This window comes from Choloepus didactylus, chromosome 8 (assembly GCF_015220235.1).
Source record: "Choloepus didactylus isolate mChoDid1 chromosome 8, mChoDid1.pri, whole genome shotgun sequence".
In the NCBI taxonomy this organism is placed as follows: Eukaryota; Metazoa; Chordata; class Mammalia; order Pilosa; family Megalonychidae; genus Choloepus; species Choloepus didactylus.
The window spans coordinates 141,857,989-141,882,751 of NC_051314.1; the positions used below are offsets into that span (position 1 = coordinate 141,857,989).

The 24,763-nt window shown below is 37.0% G+C and overlaps 1 protein-coding gene across 2 annotated transcripts in view; it reads left to right on the forward strand.

The window, feature by feature from the left end:
* Positions 1-23,236, forward strand: part of SEC61A2 (SEC61 translocon subunit alpha 2) — a 29,094-nt gene extending 5,858 nt beyond the window's left edge. The window contains exons 4-12 of one of the 2 annotated variants that reach the window (XM_037847160.1): positions 6,728-6,806; positions 10,952-11,083; positions 11,216-11,325; positions 15,334-15,487; positions 16,464-16,624; positions 16,961-17,158; positions 19,180-19,371; positions 19,902-19,978; positions 22,132-23,236. In XM_037847160.1, the coding sequence (XP_037703088.1) occupies positions 6,728-6,806; positions 10,952-11,083; positions 11,216-11,325; positions 15,334-15,487; positions 16,464-16,624; positions 16,961-17,158; positions 19,180-19,371; positions 19,902-19,978; positions 22,132-22,318 (1,290 nt within the window). In that variant the 3' untranslated portion in view covers positions 22,319-23,236. The remainder of the gene's footprint in view (positions 1-6,727; positions 6,807-10,951; positions 11,084-11,215; positions 11,326-15,333; positions 15,488-16,463; positions 16,625-16,960; positions 17,159-19,179; positions 19,372-19,901; positions 19,979-22,131) is intronic. The other variant, XM_037847161.1, reaches the window with a different exon arrangement.
* The last annotated feature ends 1,527 nt before the right edge of the window (positions 23,237-24,763 follow it).

Below are 24,763 nucleotides of genomic sequence, written 5' to 3' on the forward strand. Positions count from 1 at the left end.
CTCCCTTAGTGGATCATAGATGTAATCAGCCACATACGCAGTCAGTTGACTAATGATTTAATAAACCAGCTTTCTGGCTTATTAACCGGCCACAAATGTCCTTGCAGTAACGGTTAGGCCAGTGCTTGCTTGACCAGACAACCAGGCACCATCACCTGGCCAAGTTGACACATGAACATAACCATCACAAGGTATTTACCATAGTTTATTTTGTCTGCCCTAAGGCTGGACTCTTAAATGTTCATCTTCAATTTTTAGTTAATCCACCCAATTTTGATTAGCATCATCATACATACATACATAGATCATACATCATACATACACACTTGTCTGATTGTTTCTTCAGGATAAATTTCTTAGAAATGGATAGTTTTTTTGATAGTTTACATTAGGGTTCACACTTTGTATTGTACAGTTCTATGGCTTTTTTTTTTTTAGTGCAACAAATTCATAAATAATTGAGAGCGTGAGTAGAGCTTTGAAATAAGAGTGTGGGCTTTGGAATTAAGGCCGTTTTGAGTTGTGTCCTAGTGTCATTGCTTAATTGCTGAGCAACCGTGAGTAGGGTTTTTTTCTCTCTTTTTAAAGAAGTTGTAGATTTACAGAAAATTAATGCAGAAGTACAGAGTTCTCACATACTTTCTCTTAAAGGCAGTTTTCCCTATCGTTAACAGTTTTTGCCTTAGTGTGGTACTTTTGTTACAAATGAAACAGTATACTAATAACTATAGTCCATAGTTTACATTAGGATTCACTGTTTGTGTTGTACAGTTCTGTGGGTTTGTAAAATTTTTATTCTGCTGACCATATTCAAATATATAACTCAGTGGTGTTAATTACATTTACAGTGTTGTGCTACCCTCACCACCATCCATTATTGAAACTTTTCCATCTCCCTAAATAGAAACTATACCAATTAAGCACTAATTCCCCATTCTTTGCCTTTCCCCAGCCCCTGGTAACCTGCATTCTAGCTTCTGACTATGAGTTTTGCATATTCTTGTTATTTCATATCAGTGAGATCATAAAATATTTGTCCTTTTGTGTCTTCCTATTTTCACTCAACAGGATGTCTTCAAGGTTCATCCATGTTGTAACATTTCAGAACTTCATTCCTTTTTTAAGCTGAATAATATTTCATCATATGTATATGCCACATTTGTTTATCCATTTATCTGTTGGACATTTGACTTCCACTTCCTAGAAGTGGAATTTGATACATATTGTGAGATCGTCCTCTAAATAAGTTGTACCAATACTACTTGCAGTGTGTTTCTTAACTCTTGCTAACATTGAGCATTATTTTTTTTTTTAGTCTGAGTTATTTTGATAGTGAAAATGGTTATCTTGTTCAGATGTACATATAGTTGTTTATTAATGGGACTGAACATTTTTTCTTTTTCTTCCATCAGTTTTTGATTAATGGTCTTTACTCTTTCTCTTGAAATGTTCATCTTCTTAAGGATTTAGAATAGCTTTTTATGTATAAAGGTGTTAAATCTTTGACATATTGCACATATATTCCCAGTTTGTTTGCTTTTTATCATATTATGAATAACATGTATTAATTCAAAATCCTGAGAAGCCAAAATCTTAGAAACTCTGGAATAAAATTCAATGATACTTTTTAATAAGATTTTGCAGATGGATTAAGTTCATAAAATGTGGATAAATTGTGACCTGTGTCACAGGGTTGTTGATGAGGATTAAATAAGATAATTTATGTGAGGATTTTGAGGATTTTGAAAAGTTATCAGAATAAATTTACAGATCTTTTTAAAAATTGTAATTCACATTAGGAAGCAGTAGAACAGATTAGGTCCATAATCTGGAGAAAGGCACAATATATTTTCTTTTTGAAGGGAGAAAGGATCTTTGAAATACCTTTATTCCTTCTTAGTACTTTTGTACTCAGTTAAAAAATCTGGGGGCGGGGGGTCAGGGGTGGTGGTCATCAGGAAGAGAGAATTTTTAAAATTACGGAAAGTCTAAGGAAAGGAGAAATCATCTATATTCCTACCACCCATTGCTCAAAATAAAATGCACCCATACTTTTTTTAAAATTCAGTTTTATTGTAATATATTCACATATCATACAATCACCCGTGGTGTACAATCAGCTGTTCACAGTACCATCATACAGTTTTGTATTCATCACCCCATCTATTTTTTTGAACATTTTTCTTATACCAGAAAAAGTAAAAATAAGAATAAAAAATAGAAGTAAAAAAGAACGCCCAAATCATCCCCCCCCCTATTTTTCATTTAGTTTTTGTCCCCCATTTGTCTACTCATCCATCCATACACTGGATAAAGGGAATGTGAGCCAAAAATTACCTTTTTTTTAAATAATTCAGTGTTATTGAGCTATATTCACATACCATACAGTCATACAAAGCGTACAATCAGTTGTTCACAGTGCCATCATATAGTTGTGCGTCCATCACCAAAATTAATTTTTGCACATTTTCATTACCACACACACAAAAGTAATAAGAATAAAAATTAAAGTGAAAAAGAACAATTAAAGTAAAAAAAATCACTGAGTGTTTTTTTTTTTTTGCCCCTGTTTTTCTACTCATCCATCCATACACTGGACAAAGGGGAGTGTGATCCATATGGCTTTCCCAATCACACTGTCACCCCTCATAAGCTGTATTTCTGTATAACCGTATTCAAGATTCGAGGGTTCTGGGTTGTAGTTTGATAGTTTTAGGTATTTACTGCTAGCTTCCAATTCATTAGAACCTAAAAAGGGTTATCTATATTATGCGTAAGAGTGCCCACCAGAGTGACCTCTTGGCTCCTTTTGGAATCTCCCAGTCACTGAAAATTATTTCATTTCATTCCACATCCCCCTTTTGGTTAAGAAGATGTTCTCCATCCCACGATGCCAGGTCTAGATTCCTCCCCGGGAGTCATATTGCGCGTTGCCAGAGGTATTTACACTCCTGGGTGTCAGATCCCACGTAGTGGGGAAGGCCATGATTTCATCTGCCAAGTTGCCTTAGCTAAAGAGAGAGGGCCACATCTGAGCAACAAAGAGGCACTCAGGAGGAGACATTAGGCACAATTATAAGCAGGCATAGCCTCTCCTTTGCGGTAACAGTCTTCCTGAGGGCAAGTCCTGTGACTGAGAGCTCAGCCCATCAAACCACCAGTCCCCAATGTCTGTGAGCACATCAGCAACCATCAAGGTCGGGAAGCCCGACACCCCATGCATTCTCCCCTAGCAATGTTCATAGTAGTGGTAGCATATAATATTTCTGTTTTTGTGCCTGGCTTATTTCGCTCAGCATTATATCTTCAAGGTTCATCCAAGTTGTCATATGTTTCATGACATCGTTCCTTCTTACTGCTGCATAGTATTCCATTGTGTGTATATACCACATTTTATTGATCCATTCATCTGTTGAAGGACATTTGAGTTGTTTCCGTCTCTTGGCAATTGTGAATACTGCTGCTGTGAACATTGGCGTGCAGATATCTGTTCGCATCACTGCTTTCAGATCTTCCAGGTATAGACCAAGAAGTGCAATTGCTGGATCGAAGGGTAACTCCATATCTAGTTTTCTAAGGAACTGCCAGACTGTCTTCCAGAGTGGCTGCACCATTTTACATTCCCACCAGCAATGAATGAATGTTCCTGTTTCTCCATATCCTCTCTAATGCTTGTTATTTTCCATTTTTTTTAATAGCAGATATTCTAATGGATGTGAAATAGTATCTCATTGTGGTTTTGATTTGCATTTTCCTCGTGGCTAATGATGTTGAGCATCTTTTCATGGGCTTTCCGTCCATTTGTATACCTTCTCTGGAGATATGTATGTTCAAGTCTTTTGACCATTTTAAAATTAGGTTTATCTTTTTGTTGTTAAGTTGAAGGATTTCTTTATATATTCTGGATTTTAGTCCTTTATTGGACATGTGGTTTCCAAATATTTTTTTCCCATTGTGTAGGCTGTCATTTTACTTTTATGATAAAATTCTTTGAAGATCAAAAGTTTTTAATTTTGATGAGATCCCATTTATCTATGTTTTCTTTCATTGCTTGTGCTTAGTATGTTAAGGTCCTGAAGATGCTTCTCTATATTTTCTTCTAGGGGTTTGATAGTTTTAGCTCTTATATTAAGGTCTTTGACCCATTTTGAGTTGATTTTTGTTTCAGGATTGGGAAGTGTGAGTCCTCCAACTTCATTCTTATTTTTCAAAATTGTTTTAGCCATTTATAGCACTTGCTTTTCCATATAAATTTGATGATAGGCTGTTCCCTTTTTGCCAAGAAAGTTGTTGGAATTTTGATTGGGATTGCATTGAATTTATAAATTATTTTGGGTAGTATGGACATCTTAATGATATATAGTCTTCTAATCCATGAACATGGAATGTCCCTCCATTTATTTAGGCCTTTGATTTCTTTTAGCAATGTTTTGTAGTTTTCTGCATACAAGTCCTTTACATCTTTGGTTAGATTTATTCCTAGATATTTGATTCTTTTAGTTGTTTCTGTGAATGGAATTTTTTTTCCTTGATTTCTTCTTCCAGTTGTTCATTGTTTGTGTGTAGAAGCACTACTGATTTTGGGATGTTGATCTTGTACCCTGCCACTTTGCTGAATTCATTTATTAGCTCTAGGAGCTTTGTTGTGAATTTTCCAGGATTTTCTGTATATAGGAATCACATCATCCGCAAATAGGGAAAGTTTTACTTCTTCCTTTCCAATTTAGATAGCTTTTGTTTCTTTTTCTTGCCTAATTGCTCTGGCAAGAACTTCCAGTACGATGTTGAATAACAATGGTGACTGGGCATCCTTGTCTTGTTCTTGATCTTAGAGGGAAAGCTTTCAGTCTATCACCACTAAGTAGGATGTCAGCTGTGGGCTATTCATATATGCCCTTTATCATGTTGAGAAAGTATCCTTCTATTCCTAGTATTTTAAGCATTTTTATCAAGAAATGGTGCTATATTTTGTCAGATGCCTTTTCTGCATCAATTGAGATGATCATGTGGTTTTTTTCCCTTCATTCTGTTAATGTTGTTTATTACATTAATTGATTTTCTTATGTTAAACCACTCTTGCATACCAGGGATAAATCCTACTTGACCATGGGGTATAATTATTTTAATATGCTGTTGTTTTCTGTTTGCTAGTATTTTGTTGAGGACTTTTGCATCTTTATTCATAGAAGATATTGGTCTGTAGTTTTCTTTTCTTGTGGTATCTTTATACGGCTTTGGTATGAGGGTGAAGTTGGTCTTACGGAATGAATTAGGGAGTGTTCTCTGCTTTTCAGTTCTTTGGAAGAGTTTGAGGAGAGTTTGAGGAGTTTTCTTAGAATGTTTGGTAGAATTCCCTTGTGAAGCCATCTGGATTTGCAGTGTCAGTGGGAATTCGGGGCAGTCTGTTGACTTCCCCAGGGGTGGTTAGCAGCTTGTACTGTGTCTCCACACCTTAGCTGTCAGGGGATTTTCCCCATGACTACCAGTGCTGAAGCTGATTATCCCTTTTCTTATTTGGTTGCTCTTTGATGTGTTTTCTTTACCTCTCTCTTCTTTTTTTTCCCCTATTCTTATTAGCTTTTACTGTTGTACACATTTTAAAAATTTTGTTTCACTGTGTTTCAGGGAAGGGAAATTTTTAAATAGAATTGCAAGTTGCCATCTTAACCCTAAAGTATATTGTTTGGTTTTCAGTTCCCACTGCCTTTGGAAATTCCTAGTGCTAATTTTCTATTTGTCCATCTGATTGGTTCAGTGTTTCTGTTAACACATGGAATACTTTGTTTCTCTGAGTATGAGTCTGCATGTTTTCAAGTTGAAATCAATTATTAAATGTAATATAGTGCACAGTTTGGAACTCTTTTGCAGCGTTGACAGATTCATAGAAAATAGCTCAGTGGCTGCCCAGCTGTTGTTGCTCATGATCCTGCAGATGTGGCGTTTACTAAGAGAAATAAATTAGAAACTGATTTTCATAACCCTGTTGACTGCAGGAAAGGAGAGTATGGCATTATTTAGCCGGAAAGAGACTGACTTTTTCTTGCTGAGTACCCCACAAAGCAGCTAGCCTTGGAGGCACTGGCTGTCTCCTGGTGTCTGTTTTTGTCCCAGAGTTTCTCATCAGCAGCCCTGTTGCCATTTAGGGCTGGATAACCGTTTGCTGTGGGGGCTGGCCTGTAAATTGTAGGCTGTTCAGCAGCATCCCTACCCTCTGCCCACTAGAGGCCAACCCCCACTCCCCACCCCACCCCACGCAGGTTGTAACAACCAAAAATGCCATGAGGCATTGTCAAATGTCCCCTCAGGGACAAAATCGCCCAGGATTTAGAACCACTATTTGTATTAGCACATAGGTACTTTCTCATGTTATTATAAGCTTCATAAGCTTAACTCTTAATAGCTGCAAAATATTTTACTGTATATGTCATAGGAATGTGACCTTGGCCATCTTTAGTATCCATAGCTTTGCAAAATTATTCTGTGATTGGATAGATATCATATCCTATGATCTATTAATAGGAGTCTTGCCTAGTGAAATGCACTAAATATTGGTTTCTGTTGCTTTCATTAGCTAACTTTACCCTTAAGTTATGCTCATTTTTGTTTTATAACATGAGAAGTATGTTGTTGTTGTTTTTAGTATTTTAAACATTAAGTAGATGCATATAAATTAAGGGCAATCTTAATTTCCATAATGTTTTTATAAAATCTTTTTGTAATATTATAGATACCCCTGTTTGGAATCATGTCATCAGATTCTGCTGATCCTTTCTACTGGATGAGAGTGATTCTTGCATCCAACAGAGGTAGGTACTTCTTTTGTTTCTGTTTGCCTTCATACTACCTCCGACATTAAACAGATCTAAAAGTGCAAACGAACAACTATTTTTTTATGTCTCTGGAGGTGGGGAGGATATGAGAGGAAAGACCAACATGTAAATAATTACAAAACTGTGCGTTTACATAATAATGGAAATATAGAGAGAGCATGAGGTACAACAGAGAATGTTGTACTGTCCGAGCTTTGATACTCAGGCCTTTAGGGATCATGTTTTCCTCGAGAATCCAAGTAAATTTAGGTACAATTCTCTAGAAAAATGCAGGTACACTCCTACAACACAAATTTTGGGTAAAATGTCAGGAGATTTCATGGACCCTCTGAAGTCTATACTTGGGTTTTTCACGGGACTAAAAAACCCTGATCTGCTGTGTAAGGGAAAAGATGATGCCTCCACAGCATTTTGAATTGGAGCTCAGTATGGGGACTGACAGGAGAAGGGACCTTCCACACAGGGGAAGGCATGAGGTAAAACACAAATACGTTAGATGGCATGTTGTGACCGGGTACATTTGGGTGTGGAGTGCTGGCGAATAAGGCTAAAGAGGTAGGTAGGGCCAAACCACAGGGCTTCTTGCATTTAAGGAAGAGTGATTGCTTATCTTTTTGAAGTCCTTTAAATAGATGGCAGGTATTTTAGGGTTAATCTTTTGTAGACTGTAAAATTAATATTGATTTATTATAATCAGTGTACTACCATATATATGCAGATTTCTGTAAAGCTGAGAACAGCAGTCTCACTTCTCAGAAGTAATGTCTGGGAAGTTAATAGATTGTTGAATATTCATCCAGACTCCTCTGCATAGACATTTGCATATATATAAATATATACTTATTTTTTAAAGTAAAAAATAAGACATGCTGTGTATCTTCTTCTGCTACTTGGGTTGTTTACTTAATATCTTGGCTGATCTGTGCTGGCCTTATACTATCCCACTATATGAATATGCCATAATTATGTGATCATTCATTCAGTGAATATTTATTGAGCTCTTACTGTGTTCCAGCCTTTGTGCTAGGTGCTTGTTTTAGTTTCCTTGGCTGCTTAAGCAAATACCATGAAAAGGGTCAGTTCAAATAATGGGAATTTCTTTGCTTATGGTTTGAGGCTGGGAAAAAATCCAAATCAAGGTGTCATCAAGGTGATGCTCTCTTCCCAAAGACTGTGATGTTCTGGGGCTGGCTGCTGGCAATCCCTGGTCCTTAGCTTGTCACATGGCAAGGCACATGGCGGTGTCTACTGGTCTTTCCTAGGTTCCCTTAATGTTCAGCTTCTGGCTTCTCCTCTGTGGCTTTCTCTTTGTCTGTCTGTCTGAATTTCATTCTGTTTATAAAGGACTCTGGTAATAGGATTAAGACCCATCCTACCACACCTTAACTGCAAGTTACCTCATCAAAAGATCCTTCCTACAATGGTTTCACACCCACAGGAATGGATTAACATGTTTTTCTGGGGTACATACTGCTTCAGACTGCCATGGTGCTGACATTAGAGCAGTGAACAAGGCAGCATGTCTATTGTCATGGAGTTTACATTATTCTCTTTACAGAGTGAGACCTTGCAGGAAGTATGTTGGGTGGGGAAATACCCCAGAAGGAAGTGACATTTGAGCAGAATCCTGAAGGAAGTGAGAGGGAAGGCCCTGTGGAATCTGGGGGAGGACAGGCTAGGGAACAGGAAGTGCAGAGGTCCTGAGGTGGTGGTGAGTTGAGCGTATTCAGAGAACAAGGTTAACGTGACAGTAGGAGAGTAAGTATGGCTGGGGGGTTAAGGGGAGAGAGTGGCAGGACAGATAAAGAGCTGGTATACTCTAGTAAGGGGTTTGCATTTTAAGGATGATAGGAAACTGTTGCTGGCCATTAGGATCCTCTCTTGTCATGCATTTAGTTTTTTTTTTTTTTTCCTTCCAATTTTATATTATTATAAACAATGCTATGATGAATATTATCTCACACTTCTAGAAGTGTAACTGTTGGTCACAAGGTATGTACACTTACATTTTTGATAGATAATGCTAAATTATCTTCAAAAAGGGTTGCATTATTTTACACTCTTAACAACAGTGTATGAGAATGACCATTTTTCTTCCAACCATGATAGTATAATGTTATAATCTTTTGTCAGCCAGACAGGTGAAATTTGGTAATTTGTGATTTAATTTGTATTTCTTTCAGTATTGGTGAGCTTGAACATCATTTTGTGTTTTTATTGAATATTTGCATTTATTCCGTGATTGGACTTTTCATTAGGTATATTACATTTTTTCATTATAAGTAAATAGAAAATTACAGACTAATTTAAGCCTAAAAGTAGAATTTATTGGAAGGATACTGGTTATTTTCTGGAATTCAAAGAGGAGGTAAACCATGAAGCCTTGTGGAAAGAGGAACCAGGGCAGCTCTTAGACTGCAGAAGCCAGGATTTGTAAACCTTTCTTTGTGGTTCAGCTTAAACCATCTCCAGATTCTTGTTTTCTTCCAGTTCACAATTCCAAAGGACCAGATTTACTCCAGGCTCCATCAGTTTTGGTTAGAGGTTCAGGGCCACAGGGGTTTGGTTGGTGGGGGTCCATTCGTATGTTGTGGCTTTTTCCTGAGAAAGCCATCCTTGGGAGCAGGCATACCACGTGCCAGTTATTTCCTTCTTTCTGCTGGTTGGTTCTTTTTACAAATCTGTTTGTAAGGGCTACTTGTATATTAGAGGTATGAGCTCTGTGTCCTGGGTTTAGATATTTTTCTTTTAACTGTTTCTGCTGTCTTTTGCCACATCAGAGTTTCATAGTTGTATCTAACATAGTCTTCCAACTTTTTTTCAGCAGCTTCTAGGTTATTATGTTTAGAAAGACTTTGTCTTTTCTAAGACTATAAGCAAACTCACCTATGTTTTCTTCTAGTACTTTTGTGGCTTATTGTTTATGTTTAAATTTTCTACACATCTGGCATTTATTTTGATACAAGGTATGGGGAATGCAATCAAGGTTTATTTTTTTAGAAATTACCAGTCATTTTGCCAGTCTATTCTTTTTTTCCTCTACTGATTTGAAGTACCATATTTTATACACCAAGTTTTCATGAAACTTAGTTGGATCTATTTGTGGAGTAGAACTGTTTGACAGCTATAAATTTTGGTGCTTTGATTTTAAAATCTTTATCTGTCTTAAAAATAAGAAAGGTTTTTTCTTTTACTATTGAAGAAAGTAGTAGTTTTGTGTATCTGAGAAGATATCAAAAGTCCACTAAGATGGAAAGGGCTGTTTTTCAGCTTTTATAAAAGCAGGATTTAAGGGTATTATGTGACAGAATGACCAATTAAAACATAATCTTGACCATGCAGAATTATTTAGTTCTATATTTTACCTTTTACACTTGACATAATTAGTGTTCTTATTCTTTTTAGTATAAATGCAATACATACTTCCTGTATAAAAAAAAAAACTTAGAAAAAAGAGACAAAAAGAATTAAAAAAAAAATCCTGTAATCTCACTGGGTGAAAATAACAAAAATAAACATTTTGCTAACCAAACTAAAAACAGGGAACCATTTTTCCACTTAAATTTAAAATGAAATCATACTGTACATACTATTTTCTAATCTTTTTTCTACCACCTGCTATGTCATGAACATTTTTATGTCACTAAATATTCTATAATATTGTTTTAGATGACTTCCTATGCAGTTTTTTATTTTGCGTTGGAAGAGTCACTCAATATTTTTCAATATCTTCTTTTAATGACTTGGTTTGTAATTTTTGGGCTTGGTATAGAATTTTAAATTTTGCATTAAAACAATGTTTAGGGTAATTGTAAAAAAGTAATTATTTGGGCAGAAATTTTAGAAGAGTTCTCTCAAAGGAAATCTTGAACATTTTAAGTTTAGGATTTACAGAAGTTAACATTTTGATAGTATTTGTAGTCATTTTTACTCAGTGCATAATTGTAAGGTTGTGTTAATAAATGAATATTTTATTAGAAATTAATGTTTAAAAAATGAAAATTTGTGTGTTAGAATTTAAGGGTGCGTTTTAATAGTAGTTAGGGACTGGGATGATTCTGAATTATTCTGCATGGTGTATAGTAAAGATTATTCTTAACTTGTTTCCCTTTCCTTTACAGGAACTTTAATGGAATTGGGTATCTCCCCAATTGTAACATCTGGTTTGATTATGCAGTTGTTAGCTGGAGCCAAAATCATTGAAGTTGGAGATACACCCAAAGATAGAGCTCTGTTCAATGGGGCCCAGAAACGTGAGCACTGCATTGTGTACAATTAAAGAGTCTTTCCCACATTTGAGAATGTTGGTGGGAAGGAGGTTTTTCTCTGGTCTTCTTTGTCTTTGGTTGTAAGCATGTACTCCTTTTCCCCCCAATTTCTGTCAGTCTTTGGTATGATTATTACCATTGGGCAAGCCATTGTGTATGTCATGACGGGCATGTACGGGGACCCTGCCGAAATGGGCGCTGGCATCTGTTTCCTCATCATCATCCAGGTAAGAGAGCTGACTTTCTCATACGCAGATTGCAAACCAGATTGAGCCCCTTTGTTTTTCCTAGCAACTCTTTAGGTTTAATAGAGACTTTATATTACTTTTGAATTACTTAATTTAATTATTAAAGTGACATATGTTGTAAAAATAGAATTTATTTTAGTAGCCTTATAGCTGTGTAATATAGCTCATTATGAATAAATTGAACTTCATTGATTCTGAGATGCACATTTTTTCACATTTAATGTCTCTGAAATGGGGATGGTTCTTATTGCTGATGGTGTCTTAGAGTCACTGTCAGCCAGGTGGCAGTCCTGGCGTAGTTGTCAGTGTGCATTTGTGTCACCGTGGTCATACCTGTTCATATTGTCATTACCTCAAGGTATGTGCCTTGTTGGCACAGCATGTTGAGTTAATTGCTGTTTAACATGTCTTTAAAAGAATCCATTTGAAATGAAAAGTTGGTGTATATACAGAAAGGCCTAGAAACAGTGCGGCAAGCTAGTTGATATCTATGACTAAATAAAAAATAACATTTTTTATAAGTAGAAAAGGAAAACTCTTTGTGATAAGATATTGTGTCATTGTTTAATTGGCAGTATTTTTTTTTCTTAGTGGTGCACAAGATAGGTGTCACAAACAGTTGTGTCTTAGAGTCAATGAAATACCATACATACATATGTATCTATACAGATATATATTCCATGGATTTTAAAAACGGACATTTTGGAATAGAATTTTTAAAGGCCAAAAGATTATCGTTGTACTAAGTATCTTCATCTGGGTAGAATTTGGAAGATATTTTCTATTGTATAATCCTTAAAAATCATTTAGATAAATAACCTAAGGGACTGTACTTAAGCTATGAAAAAGGTATTTATTACATCTTGAAAAAAGTTTGCTTAAGTTAATAAACACTGGGTGATCTAGTGTCTTGGTTTTCTTGGAAATGCCTCTTGTTCACTCTGTGAAGTTAGGATTGCTTTAGGAAATTGTTTTTAGTGGTTAAAAGGATCAAGGTCAGAAAACTATTTTAAAATATAACCCAGTTACCTGTTATTGATATGCATATTGAGAAATATAATTTCAGACCAGCATGGTTAACCATTCTGTTTCTGTATAAAACTTAGGAAGTAAATCTTAATGAGAAAGTTGCTTAATAAGCATGGTTCTGCACAAGGAGATTTAGATGGCTCAAGGATTCATTGGCATCAGTAACAATAGGGATGGCTTTTCTCTTGAGATGGAGATACTTTGTCCTTTGAGCAGAGTAGGAATTTTTAATTTCAAAGACTGTGAGGGTCTCTGGTCGTTCTCTGAGTTCCAGTGTCTTCTCATTAGGTATAAGAAACATTTATTCAATGAATGACCTTGTCTATGTTTCTCCATTTAAAGAATCACTGGATCAGCCAATTTATAACCCTTGAGAATTGGAGAAAGAAGAGGTGCCATGAATGGGGAGAGAATACTCTGAAAACTGATTTTAATGCTTTCAGGGCTCAGGACCGCTTCATACAGTTTTTGGCATTGTTGAGGACATTGATACACCACTTGTTGGCTTATGTTTTGTTTTTTTACCTTTACTTCATGTAACCCATATTTTAGAGTAATCTGGATTTTTAAAAGACACTCTGAATTGGCATCTAGTTCTTAGAATATTTTGTATTGGCAAAATTTTTCCAGTATTTTTTTAAGGATTTATTTAGATCCCTAAGGAACCTCAACTGAGCAATTCTGGGTTAGTTAGATACTATTGATTTCTCATGGAGATTTAGCTAGATAAAGAATGGAGTTAAGTTATTTTGATTTTTGTCCAGTATTCAGAAATGCAGGAATAGTTTATAGTCCAAGAATGAAACAAAGTAGATATATACAAATTTGTTTACGTAAATTCCAGTATACAAATACTTGTGGTTGTGGTTGATTCATCTCATGTCACTGGATGAAGAACTGTGTCTTGCTTGATCATAGATGGGCAGTGACCCAGGTGTGTCTTTTCAGGCATCGTTAACATTGAAAATATGTGACTACACTGAAGAGACATGATTGGATCGGTGTGTTTTCACATGGAAACATAGGTTTTGAAAACTGTTTACATGTTGTTATGAACGATATTCCTTACCTTAATTGTTCTTGCATCATTGACATGGTCAGTGTTTTTCAAGTAGGGAGTTCTGCAATCTCAATAGTGGGTCTTGATTAACATTTTTTAAAAAGCTTAGAATATTGTTCTATCAGACCAAGTTGTATGCGTGTGCACAGGGTGAAACGTAAAGAGTTGCATTTATACCTGCTTCAGAGGTTCGTATGTCGTACTTTCTGTAGGAACGTGCAGTTAGTGTTTTGATTTGTCAGGGGTTCGAGTCAATGAGAGGCTGTAACCACCTGATTTCTCATTCCTTTTTGCAGATATGTGTCCATCTGTCTTTTCTCGAATTCCCTTAATTATAGAAACCATTTTTCTTAGGTTTCTCTAATTCTTTCCTCCCATTGGAAGAAGCACATAGACGTTCATATTTTCACAGGCAATCCATTACCTTCTCTGTGGTCTGAGGGATATTATTCAGAACAGGGTGCCTAGAGAATTACATTGTTGCTTCAGAGTTGTCTGTGTGACCTTGGACAGGCCATTTCACCAGATATTTCATCAGAGCCCATGAGAATACTTTTTGGTTGGCTTATAGTTCTTGGACAGCTGTTACTCCTTGCACAGGGGTGGCTTTCTTATTTGTTGGAATTTATTTGGAAGTCTTTATTTACTCATTATGTAATTGTTGTCAAAATTAAAATCTCAGTAAGTCCTAACTTCTCTTTTATCTTGTCAAAAATGTCAGGTTTGGTTTCCAATCAGCAAAGAATTGGCATGAGCTCTCTTAAGTTTTGAGAATGGCCCCCCTCTTCCAGGCCATTGAGACTCAAACTAAAAGTCTGCAAATAGACAGGTTAGGCTACATACAGCTGTTGAAATGGCAGAGGAGAAAACCATTTTGTTAGGTAAGCTTACTTAAAATGGTTATGTTGTTAGTTTGGTTTCTCCTCTGAGATGTACAGCGATATTGGGTGAAGTGAGTAAAGGAGGGAGGGAGGCCTTAGAGCTGGGAGGAATGGATGTGGCCTTTCCTAGCTTCCCCAGGAGGGTGTCTGTAAAGTGGGTACATGTGTGAGACTGGGGGCATAGAAGCTTGTTTTCTTCCCCTCTTGAATAGGTTACTGAAGTGCGGGGAAGGAGTCATATGACTGAGAAGGTCACTTGCAAGGCTATGGATTGTTTTTAATTGATGCATGCTTTTACAGAAATGTCTTCTCCAAGAAGAAAATTAAGAATTTTCAGTATCACATAAATTAAAGTTAGTATGCTTTTTTTTTTTTTAATTATGAGCTCAAGAACCTGGTGAACTCTTAACTCTTTCTTCAAATTTACATTCTGTCTTTGTCACTGTATGTATAGAATGCCTTTTTACATGGTTATAATCTATGTGCATATTAATTTATGTTCTCTTTTATTCTCTCTGTGTATATAATACTTGAAAAAATGTATCAGCATAGTATACATACTAGGCGTTTGATGGCACCGTACAGTTGCATTTTGTTATTATTGTATCATAATTCATTTGGCCGTTCACTCACCTGGAGGGATTTGGGATGTTTTCAGTTTATGCTGTCATAAATTTTACAACTGTGAATATTTTCATTGTAATGTGCTTTTCAAATAGGGCTTATTTAAATATTTTAAGGGAAACGGTTCAGACGGTGTGTGTATATATTTACAAGGTGAAATATCTGCTTTATCATGAAACAGTATTTCCAGGACTCTGAGTTTCAGAATTGGCTTCTGAGTAAACTAAAGGATTAGATTAAAAGAAGCAGATAGCCCGGAGTGACACTACAACAATTGGGCTTTAATATTAAATGCACCCATACTTTGAAAGTAGTCAGTGGTAGCTCATCTGTTTCCTTTCTCGATCTCCAGTTTATTCTTGCTTCAGCTTACTTGCATTTCTTTCCCCACAGTTGTTTGTTGCTGGTTTGATTGTGCTGCTGTTAGATGAGCTGCTACAGAAGGGTTACGGCTTGGGGTCTGGTATATCCCTCTTTATTGCCACCAACATCTGTGAGACCATTGTCTGGAAGGCCTTTAGTCCCACCACCATTAACACGGGCAGAGGTACATGGCACAGTGACTGCACCTGCACGCGTTGGGCTGGGTGTGTGCTGGAAGCTGAGGCACAGTGGCAGGGCCTGCCTGCACACGCACCAGTGTGCTCTCCTGGGTGCCGCCAGTGCGAGTCGCTCAAACCTTCACAAGCAGAGATTTGTGAACCACAGCATCCTGCTTCAGAAAGGGTACTCTCAGAATTTTAGCCTCTGCTCATTTAAACTTTCAATGGTTGCAAACTGATTTTTAAAATGTTGTTTGTTAACCTCACTGAAGCCATTGCTGCAGAAGTCACTTATTTGACCCATTTCTGCATTCCTAGGAGGATAAAAAGGTGGTGGATTTAGATTTTTCAAATGAAGAACTCATGGTGTCATCAGGGATCCTTAATATTTTTGCTGCTATTCTACTTGGCTTTGTAGTAACACCTAAATCTCGAAATATTTCAATCTGTTTTTCCTCTTACCTACCTCTCCCTCTCTCAAATGCCATCCTCAATTCTTAGTGGTTAACATCTAAACTCTGACCCCAGCCTTAAGAAAATAGCAGTGATGGTTTATTAATATTCTTGGTAAAATAAAAGCAAGCTTGATAGAGTAACATATATATTTTTAAATTCTGACATCTTTATTTCTGCTTTGCTGCTGCTTTTTCCCCCTAAAAATACTCTTTTCCTTTCTCTAAACAAAAGGAGAGGCAAATCTTTATGAACTAAATTTTTGCTTTGGTTTATCCCATTTTGGCTATTTTCATCAAGAATAGTTCCTTGAGAAAATTTCAGAGTTTTTGCTAAAAAAGATACATTTGCCTCAATGATCTAAGTATTTTTAGAACCTCCACACATGGCTGTTTCATAAACTAAACATTGATGAATGATTTGAGTCATATTTTCTCCTGTGTGCTGGGGTTTCAAGGTTATTTGTTTTAACCTTTCCAACAACTTTGGCTCCAAATTCTACAGCTCCTTTCTGCCTTGATTTGTCAGGTACCGAGTTTGAGGGGGCCGTTATTGCCCTATTCCATTTACTGGCCACCAGGACAGACAAAGTCCGAGCTTTAAGGGAAGCTTTCTACCGCCAGAATTTACCCAATCTTATGAACCTCATTGCTACAGTTTTTGTGTTTGCTGTTGTTATATATTTTCAGGTAAGTATGATCTCTTCATTGAACTAAGTGGGGTGTGGATTTTCATTTGCTATTAAGGAGAATGCAATTTGAAATGTTTGTGTATCTAACAGATCATTGTGTCAAAATCTAGCCAAGCAGGTAATTCCATTCTTTAGACTCTAGTTGTTAGCAAAATATTAGGCAGGTGTGAAAGAGAAGAGGATTTGCAGGTGTCTGTAAGCAAGGGGAAAACGCTTTATTAACATCATTAGTGAAAATTCATCCTCCCTCATGTTCCTTGTCTGGCCTCTCTGGTCTGTCCTCTTTTCGCAATGTGTACATTCCCCTTACGTGCTCTTAATTTTTGTCCTTTAGGGATTTCGTGTGGATTTGCCCATTAAGTCGGCTCGGTACCGAGGACAGTACAGCAGCTACCCCATCAAGCTCTTCTACACCTCCAACATTCCCATTATTCTTCAGTCAGCCTTGGTGTCAAACCTCTATGTTATTTCCCAGATGCTGTCTGTTCGATTTAGTGGCAACTTCTTAGTAAATTTATTAGGACAGTGGGCTGTGAGTATTTTGTAATTTATATGAAGTATTTAAAATTTCCTGTAATTTGCATTTTATGGTTACAGTTTACTTGTAAGAGATGAAACACTGAAGCTGTCGCTATATTTCCAGAGTCTCTTACCTATAGTAGAGTTCATTCTTCTATCTGGAAGAATCAGCAAGTGTTATAAAACTAAGATTGGTCAAGTATTTTTTATTTTACTGTTTAGGAAGTATTTTCGCTTCTCACTTGAATATCCTTTTAGGCTCTCAAACCACAATGGCTCTTGTTAAAGTGATTTCTTGGTTTGTAACCTTATTCTACTGTTGCCTATAATAATCCAGTTTTCTTTTTTTAAGCCATTTGTGGATAATGTGTGGGAGACTGTTTTCACCCTTTCCTGTTTATCCCTGTTTTCATGGCCTGAATGGCAGTAAATAGCTTGTGGTGAACTAGGCGGAGAGAGGCGCGTAATTGACTAGGCTGAAGAGAGCAGTGTTGCTAGAAATAGAATGCAGGGAATTCTGACTTCTGTTACAGATCCTCCTCATCGCATCTTCTAAAGCAATCCAGCCATGTTGCTGTTGAAGTCTGAGTTATAAGAGGTTTGAATTTTGATTGGTTTACATTCTGTCACCTGACAAAGGGTGGTTCCTCCCCTAAAAAATTATAGAATTATAGAAAGTCTAATATTCTTTATTCTTTTGCAGATCATGTAATTCTATAATTTGCATTTCCATCTGGGAATTTTTTTTAACAGTCATTGTCTTTGAAATATATGGTGCTTGTTCTATGCATTTGTCTTAATATGCTGCCTTTAAATGCTGCATTAAAAATTATAGTGACTCATGTCTTTCTGCTGCGACTGAAGGTCATATTTTCCCTAAAACCAGTGAGATTCAGTGCTTTCAAATTTAAAGTTAATGAGAAGACAGTAGCTCTTGAATGTTAGTTGAAGAAAATAGGATTCCCTTGATCCACAATAGCCCTCCTCCATTCATTTGACTGATATTTGATTAAGTATTATATTCTGCCCATCATAACTAGAAGAGGATTCAGAGGGGAAAAAAGGATGCAGCCCCTCCCTCAAGAGCTAACAGCCCAGAGAGAGATTATAATTTTTATAATGAATATGTTGATTGTATTGTGATCTTGACTAAGATTCTTTTCTAATGAGAGAATTATTGGGAAGTTGAATTTGTCTGTAAATTGTGCTTTCAAGCCGGGATTAGTGATTCTAGGGCACAGTTACGGGAATCATTTGGAAATCATAAATTGCAGGACCTGCTCGTTCCTACCCTGTTGGAGGCCTTTGTTATTATCTTTCTCCTCCTGAGTCCATGGTGCCTCTTCCCCAGAACTTTAAATGAGCAGATACATTCTGTTCCCATTTGTATTGCTATTAAAATTCTGAAATGTTTGTGTGGATAGAAATCCCATTATTACAAATATTTATTAAAAGACCATTCTTTATAATAATATGCAAGCCACAGAAAGTTTAGACAACGAATTGTGAGTCTTCTGTGAATAGTCTAATTGATTGCATTCCTAATAGAATACTTTAAAATGGAGGAATCCTGATGACTGCGTGGTATGTGAATATATCTCAATAAAATTGAATAAAAAATAAATAAAATGGAGGAATTCTGCATATGGGTCTTACTATGTTGGATATGCTTAAATGGTTCAGAAAATTTTAGATTCTACATGTAATCATAGATGGGTTATAAATGACTTCAGGAGGAGAAGGAAGACTTTGTGGCTTTATTGTAATTTTGTATTTTAAAATCAGCTCTTCTGTTAGTAATAGAGATATATTCAGTGTCTTACATGTGCTAGGTGCTCCCTATAGAATTTTGAAGTAGTGAAGGTATTAGATATGGAAGTCGATTTAACTTCTTGAGGCCCTCAGAAGCATTAACTGTAGGTGCTTTGAGCTGAAAATATGTTTGTCATAATTTCTGAGAAAATTGGCAAGTCATAAGGATGTATGCTTGACAAGTTAGGGTGACCATTTGTCTTTTTTATTCTTGTTCTGTAGGATGTCAGTGGGGGAGGACCTGCTCGTTCCTACCCTGTTGGAGGCCTTTGTTATTATCTTTCTCCTCCTGAGTCCATGGGTGCCATTTTTGAGGATCCTGTCCATGTAGTCGTTTATATCATCTTCATGCTGGGATCATGTGCATTCTTTTCGAAGACATGGATAGAGGTGTCTGGTTCCTCGGCCAAAGATGTAAGTGCTTGGTTATTTGAAAATAAAAATGCATTTCCTTTTGGGAAAAAAAGTCGTAATTTGTAGGTGTCAAAATAGTAATCCACATACTCTTAAATTACTTTTGTCCTTTAAATTTAGTTTAATTCATACATTCTTAAAGGTGGTGAGGTCATCCATCACCAGGGGTGCATAACTTGGTTCCTGGAAGGTGAAAAAAAAATCTCAGCTTTTAATACAGTTTGTGGCCCTCCAGAGCTCACGCTACCCTACAAAATCTTACTGCTTAGTATTTAATTTCTTTCATGAGGGAGGAATTACATTTTCCTCCTTGGGCAGCTGATGATGGAAAGAAGGTTGAGAACCACTGGTTTCCTATACAGCTCATGTGGGGTGCAGCACGGCAGCCTCAGGGCTCCTCAGGTTGAAAATGGGAATGAGGAACGAGGCCCACTTTCTGGGTCTGCTGGGCATTTTACTTGTTCATATGGGGAAAGGACTCAGCACAGAGTCTGGTGGAGTTGATGTTAAAGCTGTCTTTCTTTTGGCAGGTAGCGAAACAGCTTAAAGAACAGCAAATGGTAATGAGGGGTCACAGAGATACCTCTATGGTTCATGAGCTTAATAGGTAACGGCGTGTGATTTCACCTTTATAAGGAGTGTGTGTGCTTGGGAGTTTGTGTGTGTACACATCTACTTGCTTGCTAAATGCTACTCTACTCATTCATATTTTCTTTCTTCTTTTTCACAAAATTGTTCTTCACATCAAATTCACACCTCAATTATTATTTTAGTTGAGATTGTCTTCCTTCCTTGCTCAGCAGTGTTAAAATGTTGAGAGCAGTGGTTCTCAATGTTGGCTGGCTGCACATAGAATCATTGAGGAGATTTAAAACAATACTGAAATTTTGTCTCCAGGAACTGGGATTTATTTGGTCGGGGGTAGGTTCCAGGCATCAGGTTTCGTTTGTTTGTAACTGTTTTGAGATATAATTCACAAACCATGTTAACTGACCCATTTGAAATGTACATGTTTTGAGATATAATTCACATATCATATAATTGACCCATTTGAAATGTACATGTCAATAGATTTTAGTATATTTAGCATATTCACATAATTGTACAACCATCACAGTCTAATTTTCATTACTCAAGTCATGAAGAAACCCCCTCCTTATTAGTAATCATTCTCTATTCCTGCCCCATCCTCACACCCCTAGTACCTGGCTGGCAGCCACTAATCTCCTTGGAGTCTCTACAGACTTCATATAAATAGAATCATACAATCTGTGGTCTTTTGTGTCTGGTTTTTTTTGCTTCATGTGTTCTCATGGTTCATCCATGTTGTAGCCCGTATCAGGACCTCATTCCTTTTTTATGGCAGGATGATATTCCATTTTATGAATATACCACGTTGTGTTTATCCATTTGTCAGTGGGCATTTGGATTGTTTCCACTTTTTGGTATTTGGATAATGACCATCCAAATACAAGTTTTATGTGAACATATATGTTTTCATTTCTCTTGGCTGTTTTCTGTAGGAGAGAAAATTTTGGGGTCATATGGTACTCTCTCTAAGATTTGCGGGACTTAATCTCAGCATTTTCTAAATGTTTCCAAAGTGGCTGCACAATTTTCCATTCCCACCAGCAGTGTATGAAGGTTCCTGTTTCTGCACATCCTCACCAGCAGTACTTGCTTTTTTATTTTAGTCATTTAATGGTTTCTCATTGTGGTTTAAATTTGCATTTCCATGATAACTAATGACACTGAGCAGCTTTTCATGTATTTATTGGCCATGTGTACCTCATTGGAAAAATGTCTTTTTAGATCCTTTGACCATTTGGGTTGTCTTTTTGTTATTGATTTGCAAGTATTTTCTCCTATTCTCTATGTTGTTTTTTTTTACTTTCTTAATCATGCCTTTTGACACATAAAAGTTTCTAATTTTGACAAAGTCCAGTTTATCTAGTTTTTCTTTGGATGTCATATCTAAGAAACCATTGCCTAATCCAAGGTCATGAAGATTTACTCCTATGTTTTCTTCTGGAAGTTTATAATATAAGCTTTTAAATGTAGGTTTATGATCTACTGTCAATTTTTGTGCTTGGTATGAGAGGTCCATTCCAGTACCATTTTTTGAGAAGACAGCAGTGTTTTATTTAAATGTTATTTATTTAGAAAAGAGTAGTGTAATGAACCTCCATGTACCCAGTGGTATCCAGCTTCAGTAGTTATCATTCTGCCACTCTTATTTCATCTACTATCTTCCCCACTTGTTTGCTGGAGTATTTTAAATAAAATCCCATTATTTTTAACAGCTCTCCAGGTGATTGTGATCTGTTGCCAAGGTTGAGTTGTGTGAAGAGGATCATCAAAATCTCCTCACATAAGTTTGTTATTTAGAAAGCAGTTTGAAATGTACTTTTCATTCCACAAGAGGGAGCTAATGTTACCCATTCAAAAATGATTTTAAACATTTGGTACTTAAATCTAAATTGAGGATTCTGATCCTCTTGTGCCCTGACAATCATCTGTTGCCTTTCTTGGCTATCTATTGGTTTCTCAAAATTAGGGAGTCAAAATTATTGTCTTAATCAGTTTTCATTAATATGTAATCTGTTTTGTACCATCTGTCAATTTTGCAAGTCTGTTCCTTTTTTCATTAGTTCAGTTATGTTCCTTTAGAACTGCTGTTGGCAGAGCTCTGGAATATTGTTTTGACTGTTGCACCTTTTAGCGTTTCCTCCGTGCCTGACCAAAGGTTTTGTCTTCTAGGTATATCCCCACAGCAGCTGCGTTTGGTGGTTTGTGCATTGGCGCCCTGTCAGTGCTGGCAGACTTCCTGGGGGCCATCGGATCTGGCACTGGAATTCTACTTGCCGTCACTATTATTTATCAGTATTTTGAAATATTTGTTAAGGAACAGGCTGAAGTTGGTGGGATGGGTGCTTTGTTTTTCTAAATGTTCAAGCGTTTCTTTTTGTGTGCGTGAAAGGGAAAATATTTTGACACACTGTTTTTGTCAGATGATGCTGGTTCCCCTTTCCTTCCCTCTCGGTTTGTTTCCAAGTGCTGACTGCCCATTTCTGACTTGGGCCCCGAGCTAAGCCGTGCGCAGCATTAGTACCCGCTGCCTTAAAACTCAAGTTTACATCATGCGTTCAAAGATGTACATCTAGTGTTGCCTGTAATACTGGACAGCAGTGTCTCCCACTTGCTGTTACGTCCTGACCCCGAGATGGCGACGTGGACTAGTTTTGCACACATTTGACACTTAATAGTCCCCCCACTTGTTTAAAAATAAATGTAGTTCAAATTGCCACTTTCCAGTATTTTTTGAGCTTAATGAGTTCTAGAACATTTATATCTAATCTATATTTTAGATAATTCCTTTTTATACTTTTTTAACTCATAGTGTCACATTCCCCTGCCCCCCAACCTACCCTTTATTTGGCCCTTCTTAAAGCAGCCATGTAGCCCCGATGGGTGAAATGACGTTTCGGAGTGATGCCTGTCACTAGGAACAGCTGCTCATAATCATGCGTCCTGCTTTTCCAGCCCTCCTTCCTTCCCAGTGACAGCATAATCGGTGCTGTTTTACTGTATTGGCTATGCCTTCTAATTCCAACAAGTCACTTGAAAACACTCTTTCAAGATACTATGCCCCAATTCTTTTTCTTTTTTTATCCCTAAAGCAAAGATCTAATTCTCAAGCAATGTCTGTAGTTCAGTGGGGGTGAACAATGAGTAATTCATGCTAGGCATCTGTGATGTTGCTGTGCTTTACAGCAGCAACCTGAGTGTGAACAGTAGACAGTCAACTTCTATTTAATAAAACTGTTTCAGTTGTATTGGAAAAATAAAGATATCTAATATTAAATATATTCTCAGAATATTTTTATGGGTTCATCATGTTCGTAGAAAATCCATGCTGAGATGTCTCTTGAAAGAGATCAAATGTACTTCCAGTTAAATTCTAAGACAGGGAAAGACAATGGCCATCTTCATAGGTGCTCATTTCTATGACTAACATTTGGAAAGGAACGGGAATCTGGTCCCAAACACAACAACATTCCAGTCTCCATGTGAAACAGCAGCGTTCTTTGTAAGAAATCTGTAACTTTATTTTCTCCAAGAAGGTCAGATAAAAGGATGTTTTCGAGGAAGCTCAAAAAAGGATGTTTTAAAAAAACACCCTTTTCAGAAGTATGGTTTCTCATCATTGCTTAGTTTCTTAGCAGGTGCAGGAAGTATGTCTTATTTAGTTTAAAACCACAGATCAAGTAATTGAAGGGGCAGGGCAGATAAAATAAAAGGCAGCAGGACAGTAACTGTGGTCAACTGGAGAACATCTGAGGACCCGGAGTTTCCCACCATAGAAATATGGATCCAGAATTAATACATCTTATTTTTCCAGAGGAACTGGAAATCTGGCTTTTTATATGAAGACTTCAGTTTTTACATATTGGCAAGTAAACACTGAAAGAATACCAGCCAGTGAAAACATCCAGTCTACCAGTTCTCACAGTTTTACTTAATTTCCAAAGCATAGCTTTTTGATGTTTATAGATATTATAAATGGCATGAGGGATGTGTTCAAGATTCAGCTGCCACTTCTACTTGCAATCTTAGATAAAGAAGGAAGGACAGGTCATGGTTACAGAAAGAGCAAGGGTCAACCTCTGTTCAAGCAGAGCTGGTGGGAAAGACCTAGTTTTACTTAGACCTCATGCCCAGAACACCGTGTCACTGCATTTCAGAGCAGGGTTCTCACTCCCGTTGGGGGAGGCTTTGGATGAGCTGGTCTGTGTCAGAGTCTTCTGCTTTCTCTGAAATCTGAAGTAGGGTGGTGACAAGGGAAATTATGGGATGTGTTCCTTGAGCTAAAGGAAAAAAATGATCTTTGGAGAATCTTGCAGCTTGTGATTAAAAAGTTTGTTTTTTGTTTTGTAAAGGGTTACAGGCATAGGGAAGGCTGCCATTATATCAAGCTTCATTTTCACAATATTTTTTAGGGAGCCCTCTTTGAATTTGATATACATAATTCCATAGTTCTTTCCATCCTTGTTTAAGTAGTCTAGTATGGTGATCCTGGATTTTCGCTTAAAAATCTCTCTGGATAAGACAGTGAACCTGTAGACAAATGAACTACACTATAGCATATTTGGCATTAATACTCTAATTTTACCTGTATAAACCACTTTTTTTTTTTAATGTGGTTTTGAGGGCCTGACTTCACCCCAACATCCAGGGCTAGAAACATGACTTGGTGCTGGCCACTCACTGAGCATCTGCCCAGCATGTCAGTGGAGCTGTCCGGAGGGGGCTAACCTGGACAACAGGGTGGTAATCCCGTAGCAGCTGGAGGCCCGGGCAGTCAACACAGGAGGAAAGCGCGGCCAGGCCC